The sequence below is a fragment of the Ruditapes philippinarum genome, unplaced genomic scaffold, assembly GCF_026571515.1.
Source record: "Ruditapes philippinarum isolate M1 unplaced genomic scaffold, ASM2657151v2 ctg627_1_1_1_1, whole genome shotgun sequence".
In the NCBI taxonomy this organism is placed as follows: domain Eukaryota; kingdom Metazoa; phylum Mollusca; class Bivalvia; order Venerida; family Veneridae; genus Ruditapes; species Ruditapes philippinarum.
Window position 1 is genome coordinate 176,275 of NW_026854864.1, and position 14,451 is coordinate 190,725.

The following is a 14,451-nucleotide window of genomic DNA, read 5'->3' on the forward strand; positions in this document are numbered from 1 at the left end:
TTATTCTTTAGTAAATATAAGGTCTATTTTAGTATATAATAAGTATCAGAATAATTTTTGTGTAAAATGGGAGAGAAACATCTTCAACTTCAACTGTTCAATTTGGGAGTGAAACGTCTTGGTGTGAACCATCTCAATAATGAAACGTCTGTCTACCGCATCCATGATCAAAGGAAAAATACACAAAAATCAGAGACATGTTTCAGCAATGACTTGTGGAGCTAAATCTTTAACAGATTAATATGTAGATAAATATTTTTAACAAACATTTCTAAATGATATTCAATCTAAGCCAGATTGTAATTATATACACATATGTTTGCAAAAACAATACTTACCGTATCCAGAACATGAACATATTGTAGAGGAGATATTCCTATAATGCTATCCATAGCTGTCATTGGATATACAATCTAGATAAAGAAAAATAATTATGTTTTGTTGTTTTACTGATCAACTTCCTGAAAAAAAAAATTGATTTGCTAATTTCACGGATAGCTATTTTCACAAGTCACCAAAACCGCATCACTGTTTCTATGACAAATCCGCGCAAATCTAAATTTGTCAGAAATAATAAAAAGCTTCTAACATATTTTAATTAAATTACAAATTGTATGAAATGGCAAAGTAAATGACGAATTTATTTTCTGTATCGCAAAAAATGATACATTTTGATCTATATTCCGAACTACTTTTGTTACTCGTAAGAAAACTTTTAGTATGTGAATCGTCCAAACAACATGGCGATGTAAATAAACAAGGTGCGCGTCCGAAGATGTTAGATAGTTGAAAAGTTATAAATCAGTTAAAACTTTAAAATTACCGAGAGATAATGGACTCAAGTATACGCTCGTTGTTAGTTGCAGCTCAAAAAATCAGTGGTAAGTTGAGAACGCACAATATTGATTAAAAAAGATGTGTTTTTTTCACTATCCCGGCTTACAATTTTTTATTTTGATGCAAGCTACATGTATATCTCGACAACCCTAACCTATCACCTAAACAACTGGTCGTGTTTTCAAACATAATTTCAGAATACTATCAAATACCCATAACTCTACTTTCACACCAGTGGTTTGACAAAAAGGAAGATAACTCTAGCATGTCTTACGGAATTATTCCCTTTACTGTGGTAACCCCACTGTGCTAGACTTCCAAAGCTCTAGATTAAATGCGTATTCGTGTAAATACGCAATTAAAATCAATGTTTTAATACTCAAATGAATTACAACCTCAGCATGCAAGCCAACAACCCAATTGTTTTTAAAATAAACTAGTAGGCCTAACTAGCCCATTGGCAATCTTTATTATAGTCCAATAAATTTGACGTTACAGGCTTGTTATAGTCTATGATGATTGCTTTGCCAAGAAGTAAAAATATCTCCAAGCAATGTCATTATTATGACTATCATTATTATTGTGTGACTGTGTGTATAGGAATTAAGTTAACTCATACAGGCCGTATAGAATGTTACAAGTGACATGCTTGAAAAGGAAACAATGTGGTTTAAACTTAGCAAAGTGAGCGGCCTTAATTAGTTGTTTTTACATTCTTGCTCATTTCTATTTCTTGACATGTACTATTCATTTCATATTTTGATAAAATCTGTGTCAGTAAAAGGTCGATATTATAGCAGACTTCCCGAAATACGTCGGTCCGACGGACATGTCCGATAAATTTTGATCAGGTCTGACAATTTTTTATTCCGGATCGGTCCGACTGTCCGGCTTTTATCCAAGCCGCATGTATACAAAATGGCGTCGCTAAAGGTGCCAAACCTGGGAAAAACCGAAAATCTACGTCAGAAGAGTGCGCAGAACAGCAATACAAGGATGAAAAGAATAGACCTGAGACAAAATTTATTGAAAAATGGAAGCAGAATCATGAATCATTGGTGTATGACAAGGAGGAGATGAAAATGCGCTGTACGGATTGTGCCGATTTTTACGGCGAAAAAATAAAAAACAAAAAGTGTCTTAGAAATACAAACACAAGTTTTTCTTTGATTTTGATCAATTTTATTTGGTCCGACAGATTTTGTTTCGGTCCGACAGATTTTCGTGGTTTGTCAGACCGAATGTCTGACAGTTTTTTTCAACTTTCGGGAAGTCTGTTATAGTAAAAATATTTTAACATGCCAAAGCTAGATTCTGAGATATTTTTGTTCTGGGCCAGAATCTTGTTTACATTGCCACTAAATTTGTTGAAAGAAGTGTCTGTGTTTTTTGTAATAGTTTAAGATATGTATACTGATGGAAAAATATGTGTTCCAATTAGTAAACATTTTAATTTTGGTAAAAATTTTGGTAAATCTGTTCTTAAGGACTCACTGGTAAATCTGTTCTGAAGGACTCACTGGTACTTTGATGATATAAAAATGTATTATTGTTGTTTTTATTCCAGGCCAAGAAAAGAACCCATCTCTTCTACAGGCATACAGCTTGCTCAGGAATGTGGCAGAAAATAAACCTTCAGTGGATAATCCTGAGGCATTTAGCCCAGATCTGTATGTACAGTGTGCTGAAATAGCTTTCCAGGTATGATATACATGTATCTTGCACTGTTTAAAATGTGCTGTATCTGATCAAGTGACATAATCCCCACTATCACTATGATTATTTTATAATAAAAACTTTTTGTATGGGTAAGTTTTAAGTTTTTGCTTGTTTATTTTAAGAATAGTTGGGCTATCATACTTACCTGTGGGTCAGCGTAACACTTTGGTTAAAGTTTTATGTGCAGTGTCTTGTACAACATCATTTCTCATCAACTACTAAAGATATTAAATTGTTACTTCAAACACTTAGTTGAGTTCATAGAAAGAGGTCAATATCCAAGGCCCTTTAACTTAGCATGGATTTTTGCTTATCATCTTTACCTCTAGTCATCAAGCTACAACAAGCTTCTATTTATTGTTATCCGTTTTGGGGGAGGGGTCTTTAATACCACTTACAGTAGAATAACAGAGAATTACCATGTCCTCTCAGACACAAATTTACTCTTGTATGATGTGAAGCAATAATCAATTGAGTGAGGTAATTAGCAATGTCTCTGTTTCATAAGTTGGACTTTTCCATCTATAAGTGAGAGACATAAAACTGTAAAAAAAATTTCTTAAGAATATTGATGAGATATTGATTGTTATTTCATTTTGACTTTGTATACATAGTTTCAGTACGAAAATTTAATGTATTGCAGAATGGGCTATTTGACATCTCCAAAGAATGCTTGAAAATGTACTTTATGAAACCACCACCAGGGAACCAGTTCCTGTGTAGAGCATACCTCTGCCAGTCTCAGTTGCTGGCTCCTACTGCAACCATACCAGAACAACTAGAAAAGGCAGTAGTCTATCTACTGAAAGCTATATCATTCGCCAAAGAAAATCCAAGGTAAGCCACAAATGCTCTCTTGGAAAATTTGAAGTTTGAAACATTTATTGACACTTGCTGACGGAAACATGTATATATCTGAAACAATTTTTATATATTGAATTATAAGGTATGTCATTTGTAAACTTAGAATAGCTCTTTTTATCAATCTAATAAAAGATTTATTGAGGATATTGAATAAGTGTAGGTTCAATACTGACCCTATTGAATTAATTGAATAAATTTATATAAAACAAGCCTCTGTGTTTTTATAATACAAATTATGTCATATGCACGGCTGTGCAGTACTGTTTTTTTCCGACTTCACAAAAGTGGTACAATTATATGATAAAATGAATTAAGAAATCTGTTATCATACTTTGGACCAATTGTCCAATTTAACATAAGACCAAGTATAACCAATTTTATTCATTGATCTTTAAATGTATAAACAATATCCTTTTAGATACCATTTTCTGGTGTATAATGCCTCAGTGATATACTGGCAGTTTTGTCGGCCATTTTTAAAGCAGAATTTCCGTCAGTTTCTTGCTCGCAGCCTTCATTCTGTTGTTAAAGCATTAGATGATATTGATGATAAAGATTTTGAATGGAGGGCTCAGCTGATGATGTAAGTTATATTAGCTATTTATTACCAATTTTTCAATGTTATTTACCTTTTATGGATTCACCCAAAAGAGATTACATTTAGTTTTCCAATAAAACTAATTATTTAAAGAACTTCCACTGACATCAAAAAAGCCTAAAAACATAAGTGTTTTAATCCTTGCAAAGATCAACTTGAGCGCAAAAATGTATGCAAAAGATAATAAAGAAATATATTCAGTATTTAATAGAAAATCAATTTTTTGGTGCAATATTTAGCTCCATATGTGTTAAAAGTGTTTAAACGCACACAAGCTTTTTGTCCAGACCTTCATCAAATGGTATAAAAATAAAAAGAAATCCAATTTTTTCATGTCAAAAAATGGAGTCTCTATATCCTGAATTATCTTAAAACTTTATTTCCTGCAACTAGCCAGGTTTGATTGAGGGGCAGACACCTTAGCCACTTGGCCATTGTGCCCTTTCTTTATTGAAAAATTAGCATAATACCTGAAAATAAATGTAAATACTTATATAAATAAATCATTCTATGTATATAGAATTGAATTATTTTGTACTTGTGATATGTTGTTTTTTGTCAGTGCATTGATAGAATGTAACTTGGATGCTGGTAAGAAGAATGATGCTGCACAGATAGCCAGTGCTGCTGCCACCTTCATTAAACAAAATGTACCACATCTATATAAACAAGTATTTGGACTCATTGTAAGTAACTCACTGTTCCATGTCATCTTTTGTAATTTTGCTTTGGTAAAAAGCTATGTTTGGATTATCCATTAATATTTCTTAGTATTGATGAAAATAATTCCAAAGTAGCTGAATTGAAAGAATAGTGTTTATAAATTCACAATAAAGCCATTACTATTATGCATGCACAAAATCATTGCTAAACATTAAGTAAAGATAGTAAATGTCGTTGGGACATATTATAATATAATGCTGAGATCATTTAAAAAAAAGATTATTTACTGTCAGAACTAAAAGTCTCTCTTTTATACAACACTTTTTAACATAGAATATCTTGTATAATTTCAAAAGTTTTCGCAGCAATGTTGCCCTAATTTTTGTATTGAGAGATGAAAATTTTGAATAATAAATCCTTTACCATCTTGAAATAAAAGTGCCACTATTATAGAGCCAGCATGCTTACACATCAGGTAAAGTCTGACAAGGCTTTTTACTGTTGACTGACCAACTTTAAATTGTAATTTTGATATTTCCATACTGTATATGATAATGGACTGGTTGAAAAAGAAAAGCCGGATAAGTCCATTTAAGAAATTCAGCAGGTTAATGGTTAGAGCCTTAAATGTTCCAGAATATGATAAAAGATGGAGTTGTTTATCTATTTACAGATCAGGAATCAGTTGATTGATTCTTCCAAGTTCCACAAGGATATCAAAGCTTCACCAGAACTAGGGATTTTCTACATGATATGTAAACTCAAAGTGTAAGTAATATATTAATTCTGTAAGGGTTTTGATATTGATTATATCACATATAACATGCCCAAAAAGCACCACCTGGTAGACTGATTTTGCCACTCTTATTGTTGTTAAATCATGGCTTAAAGTTCACTGATTTGACCAAAACTTTGTGGAAACTGTATTGAAGAAGATTACAGTTTCCAAACTTCTAGTCCCTTTTTAAATATAAACAAATAAACAAACTTATCATAAGTAATGTTTTTCCTTAGAAAAGGTTAAAACTAGTTATAGTATAATAAAATGCTGAAGCTTAAACATTAAGTTTATTGTTCAGAAGAAACTATTTTGATTTTAATACATGTAGATATGTTAGTATGCAGTTTTAAACATCCCAGTTTGAAATCAGTCCTATTTCAGAAAAAAACAGATTTCAGAAAAAAACAGTATGATGTTGAAGATAAATGAATGAAAATCTGACTCAGTTTAGAAATAACTACATGTATTTATATTACATGTATTAGAATCAGGGAATATTTATGAAGTGCCTCTATTCAATGAGATTTCACTGATATTTTCACAGATCTTTAGAGAACAATGAACCGAAGGAGTATTATGCAGAGATTCAGCGTATATTGAATCAGATGGGAGTACCCCACAGTGAGTCTCACTCTAAAAAGAAGAAAGCTAGACAACAATCTCCATCCTCTGTCACTGATCTCGACAGGTATTCTTCTTAGAAATTAATCTGTAAAGATTTGTCATATATCAGATATATTTTTCTCATTTTCACAAAAAAAATCATTATAGTATTTTAAGAATTTTTGTGTGTACATTGTTAAGATTGGAATTTTTGTAATATATGTTTATGATTTAGGTTTGTAGCTAGAAATCCATTAGCGATTTGACTTTTTTGTTTGTTTGTTTGTATTCATGTTTATTTCATCTTAATGAATATCAAAGTTTTAGCAGAAATATTTTATCAAAATAAGCATAATAATTGCATTTAAAAAAAGACAGATTTAAAAGAATATAAATTTCTTTGCTGAATTTATGGAATAAACTTGACTGTGTTAGTGGTATAGGAATTTAAACATTGAAATACTTAGATTTAGCAGGCAGCAAGTTAGAATTTTGACAAACTGTATGGATATGCAGGCTGGTTTTGTTTTATAATGGTTACAAAAACTGGTTATTTTGGTTTTTACGGTCTATCTTTTTTAAATGATAAATAATAAGATATTTAAACTTTCAATGTGTATTGTAGTATTAAAAAGATTTTTTTTTGCCAAATGGTTACTTTTAGCCAAAGAGAGTATGAGAAAATTATGCTTGAAACTTTTTTATATAATAACATGAATATTTGACTGAGTTTGTAAAATAGATAAACATACATAATATGTATAATTATTTAGAAAATCCGGTAGTTCTCTTGGACGTAACTCAGCAATGGCTGATGTTCAGCAAGAGCCTAGTTTCCGCGGACGACGTAACTCTATCTTGAATAAAGAGTAAGGCTGTTTCCCTCCCTAATTGAAAAGATCCTAATTTTCACTTAAAGCCTTAAAACCTGTTTCTTGAGTTAACTGCTTTACGGAAATACCTTAACCTCTACACCAACTCCCCTTTTACCTTGCCCTGTTTAATTTGAATTTGAGGGTTCAAGTGAAGCACTTTTGTTTATTAATAAATTCAAGGAAATAATTAAGACAGTGATGCCTTAAACCTAATTTTGCATGAACAATTGTCTCCAATTTTGTTAGTTACACCAAAGAAATTCTAAGCATCACAACACATTGCTTGTAATTATTAAAAACTGAAGTCTGTTATTTAATTTTTCACCTAGTTCTTTATTTTTTGCATGCTAAATCTTTAACAAGTTATGAAATTAAATCCTCACCTGTTAAAAGGTTGTAGGAAAAACCTTTTATGATTTTTTATTTTGTTGCCATTTCAGAGCTGTGTTTTTAGCATTTGTGATGAAAATAATCAAAATATGAAAATAGGTACTGATCTTGATTTGATGTTTTTATTGCCATATTGCTCCATAATTAAAAGGGTTTAAAGAGTTTGAACCAATAAGATATATAGTGTATGTTATGTTCAAAATGAAAGTTTTGATGTTAAACAACTACTAGTATCAGTTTAGTATTGGCAAAGACATTTAGAAACCTGAGTTGCAGGATAAATATCTTTTGCCCCTTTATATTTGCATACAATTATTATTGGCACATGATGTACATTGCTAGGTATTTATTTGTAACATGTTTTTTGTGTTTTGTGCCGTAGATTTGATAGTGTTTGGAATCATGTGGTCTAGACCTTTACCCGGCTGATTTAGTATGAAAGACTTGCCGTGATTTTATTTATAACTATTCATTGTGTTTTTGAGTGATTCCAGGTTTTTTAAGATAATAAAATACATGTAGATCAACCCTTAATATTGAAATTGAGCAGCAAGCAATTTAGATTCTTGTCAGATGGCACAGAAGTGCACAGACTGGCCTGCCTCTATACTAATTGTTATAAAAAATATTGGACAGGTCAGGGGCAGCAAAATCAATTGTCTGTATTGCCCAGGTTGTCATACAACATGTAAGGACACATGAAAATTTTCAAGAATTTATTGTATAAATATCATACAGACAAATTAAGAAATTCTTTAGATAAAAATGGACAAATAAATCAAAATCAGATTTAGCTGGCCCTGCAGATTATATGGCTGTTTATAAATGGTTGTAAGCTTAAATAACCTGAGTCGCTAGTCAAGGGTTATATTGCAAATCTCTATTTATACACATCTGTATAACCTGTCAGGCATCATTATATAGTAAAATTACTTGGTATGAGGAAAAACAAAAATTTCTTTATAATTTGACAGCAGCCATGAATGAAAATTATATAAATGTCATGATTATCCAATGAAAATTGTCATTACAAGCATGCAGTTGCAGTATTCTAATGATGGCATAGACAAGGCATTGTCCTGGCTAGCACTTTTTGGGTTCAGTTTTTTAGACAGAAGCAGATAAAATTTTAGAGAAAATTTTGCAATTTTATTTTGACATAGGAATCTGTAAAGTAAATTTAGGGCAAGAGTATATTATGAAATCATTATACCATTTGAAGTAAATGTTGTGTTGGATAGACTAGATGAAAACTATAAATATTGCAAATCTCTTATTTTGTTATTGAAATTTGTATCATTTTGTCTCATTCTTTTTGCTTATAAGATACTACTTCAGGTCACATGATTCCACAGACACTATCACATGTTTAAGTCTTACTTCAACTTTGTATTATACTTAATTGATTTGATTACAGTGATTTAATGTCTCGGGAAGTGAGTGAGTTGTCTTTACCCGAGTCTTTGAAAGGAAAGTCCCCAACATCCAAGCTGAAAGCTGGTGACTTAAGAAAAGCCCTCTTATCTGAAAAGACCAATGAGAGCCTTAAGTCAAGGTCAAGGTCTCCAGCTGTGAGGGCCTCTCGTGAAGGGTCCATCGTGTAAGTCTGCGCACATCTTGGAGACTTTAAGCTTCTAAGGGTCAAGGAGTCACTTGCTTTTTGGGCTAGGGTTTCTAGAAGGTTTTATTGCTAGAACATCCATCAATTAATTCTTATCTGGTTTTCTATAAAGAGACATAGGAAATAGTGCTTTTGGTATTACATACTTTTAGTTGGCATATTTTTTTTCATTAAATATTACTGCTATAATAGCTCTATTTTCTTTATGTGCATTATCGTCTTAGGTAGATTAATGATTTACAACAACAGCTGTCAGCACATGTTCATGCACATTTTACACATTATGGAGTCTCTGGCTCTTCTGCTAGGGTTTTCTTGTAGGTTTAAATGCTAGAACAGCCAGTTTTTCTTTAGGACAGACAAAGGCTTGTTGTCCATAGAAATGATATGGTGTCAATCAAATTTAGAAGGAGGAAAAAACCCTCAAACGAAATCAGTTCACTGCACAATGGACCTCAGAGGACAAACCCCTTCCATTTAATCAGGCTCTCCCATTTTACATATATACAAGGGGGTCAAATATTAATGCTTCTAATACAATGTTATTTATATTAATGATTAATCAGATATCCATTTTCAACTTTTTTGCTAATAGGTATCTTATTGTTGAAAGATTTTGTTCATTCTTTTATGTTTTCAGCTCTACTGTTGAAAGAATAATGGGACTATCCTACTCACTTTGATGTTAGCCTTTTTATTACTCTGAATTTTACATACTACATCTTATCTAATCAACCACTTCAAATATTTGTTTGTAACTTCATACATATCATATAAAATAAGATGTTGTCCTTTCTTTTTTTAAAATTAGGAGGGATTTTGTCTTCTCTACATACAATGAGTTATGGCTTTTCCCATTTTGTCAGTTTTGGATGGCTTTTCTTCTGGCCTTTATTTGTTTTACTTACCTTTTTTGATATTTTATTTATATTGAAGGTTGAGGATCAAAGTTGATTAACAGTGTAGAATTTTATAGTTTTAAGAACATGAAATTGCTAATTGTTAATTGCTATTTTTTCCAAACATATTACCACTATGTATAGAAATTCAACTTCAGCAGCTAAGTAATTTTGTAATTTTAGCATGGATTTCATAGAACTTTACAAGTTGACTCTTGATGAGAACATGATAATATATGATACATTCATTGCCATTGAAAAAGTCAAAATATACTACGTACATGTATATTGATTTTTAGCTTATTAATATAGATATTTAGCATTATTATCATATGCTGATGGTGATTTTGTTTATATGTTTTATATTAGTGCCCGAGCAGAATCTGTAAAATCATCGAGCCCAGATCGGAGACCGGTATCTAGGTAAAACAAAGCGTTGTTGCACAGTTTAGGGCTATAAACCACTATCATATATTTACATCATATTAACATAGGACCATCTGCATAATCAAGTTTTTAACAGCTTGATTTTTTAGCTTTTCTTAAATTTTATTTGTCCATTGGCTAGAATATTTATGCTTAACAACTGATAGCTTTTGCTACACATTATTTATACAAATTTCATTAAATCATTAATTTTTTGTTTCATAGAAATTATATCTTCTTTGAAAAAGAAATCAAGGTGTCTCAGAAAATGATATAATTTTAAAAATGATTTTCCTAAATATCTCATGCAAAGCCATTTGTGTCAATCTGTCTTAGTTATAGAAAATGTATTATAAACCTCTTAGGAAGCACATAAAAATTAGGATCCTAAATTTTAAATGTTAAGGATTACATATTAAATAAAGATACTAAAGATTCAAAATATAATATATGATGACAGTGTGCCCAGTAACTCCTCTCCTATATGGACCCTACCTTAGGTGATGGTTATTTCATTCTTTATTTTACAGGTTTTAGAGTTAGTATTCTTATAAATGTTCAAATAATAAAACTTTTATACACTTTTAAGGTAGTCTTGTTCTGATATGACTATAGTTTACATACCTATTTAAGAAAAAAAAAGTTCTTTTTTTTAAAGACAGATATACATTTATATGTATGTGTAAGTCAAACATATCAATATTGTTGACTTAAAAACATTAAACTAATATTTTATTGGTGAGTTTCTTTCAGACATTGGCTTATTCACAAATAATTACCCTTCCCAATAAAAAACAAACAACATCTGACCAGCTTTCTATATGTTTATTAACACATTTGATATTCTTATATTGTATAGAATTTGTTAAATGTTACATTGTACATGTAGATTTATCTCAAATCCAAAGGTATAATAATATTTTATAGGACATATTAATTATCTATTTTGTCAACCATTTAAGTTGGGTTTAGTTGAATGTATTTTTTATTTTAAGATTCATATAGATATCTAACACAAAAACGGAACATGGACTTAAAGCTTTAAAAAGTTTTTATCCTTGAATATTTATCATAAGATCTAGGTGATGAATTAATGATGTTTCTTTCTATAACCATGTAGTAGTTGTATACATGTATTTGTTTTTCATTTTAAAGGAAACAGAAAACACACAGGGATTCAGATCGGTACAATATACTAGTGTACATTATATTCTATAGTCAAATATAACTTTTCTACTACACTCTTAGATTCAGTAACTTCTCTATATGGCTTCTAGTAAAATATCTTTAACCCCTTCCCCGCCTACCTCTTGTTTAATGTCTTCATCCTGTAATGATTTGATGTTTGACTTGTCTGTGTTGTCATTGTTAGAGATGGAAGAATGTAGATACTGATATTGAGCAGTCAACACAGTCTAGAATTTGTCTAACTTCACAGATAATAAAATTATTTTCTCTGAATCTCTGGACTCTGTATTAGAAAATCCATGCCTCATAAACATTGTTCACAGAGCAATTCATGTTATTTTTAGATGGTAACTGAACTGGATTGACATTTGAAACAATCTACCATTTACTGTATTTATTTTATCATTCCTTCTTCAGTGAAAAATGGTTTCTATAAATCTATCCTGGTGGAGAATTTTAAATGTCTGCAGTTCCTGTCAGCTATAATTCTAAATTTTATTTTTGACAAGGAAAAAAGAAGACCTTTATCCATAGATCTATTTATATATAGTTTATTTAAAGCTTAAAAATAAGACATTGTCTAAGATACAGGAAGAAGTATGGTAGGCTTGATTTTATACTACATAATATTTATGAAACCTAAAACTTGAAAGTTGTAAAAATGGTTTTGACAGTATAAATATGACTTGAAACTTAAACAAAAGTGATAAATCTGGGTAAGGTTGATGAAATTTTGCTTTACTGCTTTAAAGTATGACAATTTTGCATCCTTCATATAACTGCAATGTGTTTGGGTTTTATTTTGTGCAAATTGATTTTTTTATTTTGACGTTTTACCTTGTGCTCAATGCTTTTTTCATGCATCATTATGTAAAACAATGAATAAAGTTTGTTTGAAAGATTTGAACATTTGGGAAATTTTACTTTATTTATTTATATGTATTTATTTCTTTGCTCTTACATAAAACATCGCCTTTGGCAAGACTTGGATTTGTAGAAGTAGAATATAAAGACGTAGATGAGTGTCCTAGTCCATAGTGGCACTCATTGTTCTACTAGAGTTTTTCACTTTTATATAGTAAAAAATATTTCATATTTTATGTTAATGAACTGTTATGAAATTTTCATCTGGATTTTAATAACCTTTTTATCAAAAATATCAAAATAAATTTAGATTATAGTCATGTAGGTTCTTCTAGTGTCAATTCTTGTGTTAATTCTTCTTGTTTTTCTAAATTTACTGTCCTGAAAACAAATATTATCTCTATTTTTTAGACACAGTTTAATTCTTCTGGTATTTTTAGAGGTAAACCCCTCTGTTTCAAATAGCAGGCAGACTTAATGTTTTTTAAATCATATTCTTTTAGTACTTGATTTTGTAATTGAAACTACATGTATGTGAAATATCAGCTTGTTCATGTTAAAGTTTGCATACCACCTCAGATATTTTCATATTTCATAGACATCTTGCTTTAAAACAAATTAAAATTTTATGCACTACTTTGTGAGCATAAAAGGACTCTCTCCAAGGCCTATAACATGGATTTGTAAAAAAATTAGCCATTTTGTGAACTTTTTACATTATCAAGGCTCTTTACTATCAAGCAGCATGCTGTCCTACCAACAGCTCTTGTTAAAGAGGGATTTAACCCGTCAAAACATTACAGGAAATAAAATGTGTAGAAAAGAAAGAGTTTTACCTAAAATAAGTTTCAGGATTTATTGACTAGGTGTAGAATTTTACTTTTTCTGGCTGTTCTATATCCTTCATTAATAATTTGTGTTTGAAGTACTTTTTTTTTTTAAGAATTTTTTTTTTTTAATGGAACTTCATTGCTTTATTTGAAAACTGAATTTACTTGATAACTAAGACATTATTAATTTATATGATAATAATTTAATGTTCAAATTATTTTAATAGAAGCAAAAAAGGAAAACATAAAGGATGGACTGAGGGCAAGTATGTGAAGAAATACTGAAATATTCATACAAATTATTAGCATTTATGCATATATATCTTGTCTAAAACAATGTTCACATGCAAGATTACTAGGGATTTAAAATTACATATTTATAAATCTCCTTTTTCTAAACAAAACAAATTCCATTACTGTATTCAAGATTTTGGGATTTCCAGTTACTGTAACCCATGTGATTTGAGATTCTGAAAAAAAATGGGTTTGGTCTAATGACTATAGTTACAACTGCATTTTGACAAATTACTCTAGGAGCTGTTAGTCTAGAAGCAGCCTCCAGTGTGGTTTATGACTTAAAAATAATAATTATATCTTAACTAAAGTTTTAACAGTTTATTGTTTTGGATAGAAGTAATATTTTTACCCTAGGCTTGATCTAAACCATAAGCCCCCTAGTGTACCATGAACATTGTTTTTTACATGGAAAACATATATACTGCACAAATTAGATATCACACCTAGAGAATAGAAGATAATTTATGTAATATTTTATTCTTCGCTCACAGACACACTATTTATGTTATTTTATTTATATAACTGCTTATTAGGAAAAGCCCTACCAAAGGTACAGGCAGACGGACACCAACTCCAACATCAACAAAGAAAATCTCTGATGAGAGCCAAGAGAAGTGAGTAACACAAACAGGTTGTTTAACCCTTAATCTGATGAATGGTTTTGCCCTGCTTTTGAATATGGGATATTCCATTAGAACTTTAGGAGATTTTAATATCAAAATAAAGACTCAGAGCTGCCAACTGTATAGAGCCTATGATTCACACTGCACATATGTATAGACTGACCTGTCTCTATAACAGTGACAAAGGTTAATCACATTATGTTCCAGCAGGTGAAGGTTACTTTAATTTTTACCAGCTCAGATTATATTATTAACAGTATTCCTTGATTCATTTAAAATATTTACCCGTCTTGAAAAGGACCCCATATTGACAGCCACTTATTTTTCATGAGTAACAACAGCATTGACAATCCTTATTTTAGTATTTGAGAAA

The 14,451-nt window shown here is 30.5% G+C and overlaps 1 protein-coding gene across 4 annotated transcripts in view; it reads left to right on the forward strand.

The window, feature by feature from the left end:
* Positions 1–603: 603 nt before the first annotated feature.
* The window catches only part of LOC132741344 (cilia- and flagella-associated protein 46-like), an 87,790-nt gene continuing 73,942 nt past the window's right edge, over positions 604–14,451 (forward strand). The window contains exons 1-10 of one of the 4 annotated variants that reach the window (XM_060729488.1): positions 604–881; positions 2,405–2,538; positions 3,200–3,393; positions 3,839–4,003; positions 4,581–4,704; positions 5,355–5,449; positions 6,007–6,150; positions 8,748–8,930; positions 11,432–11,461; positions 13,989–14,069. In XM_060729488.1, coding sequence (XP_060585471.1) covers positions 833–881; positions 2,405–2,538; positions 3,200–3,393; positions 3,839–4,003; positions 4,581–4,704; positions 5,355–5,449; positions 6,007–6,150; positions 8,748–8,930; positions 11,432–11,461; positions 13,989–14,069 — 1,199 coding nt within the window. In that variant the 5' untranslated portion in view covers positions 604–832. The remainder of the gene's footprint in view (positions 882–2,404; positions 2,539–3,199; positions 3,394–3,838; positions 4,004–4,580; positions 4,705–5,354; positions 5,450–6,006; positions 6,151–8,747; positions 8,931–11,431; positions 11,462–13,988; positions 14,070–14,451) is intronic. The other 3 variants (XM_060729489.1, XM_060729490.1, XM_060729491.1) reach the window with 3 other exon arrangements.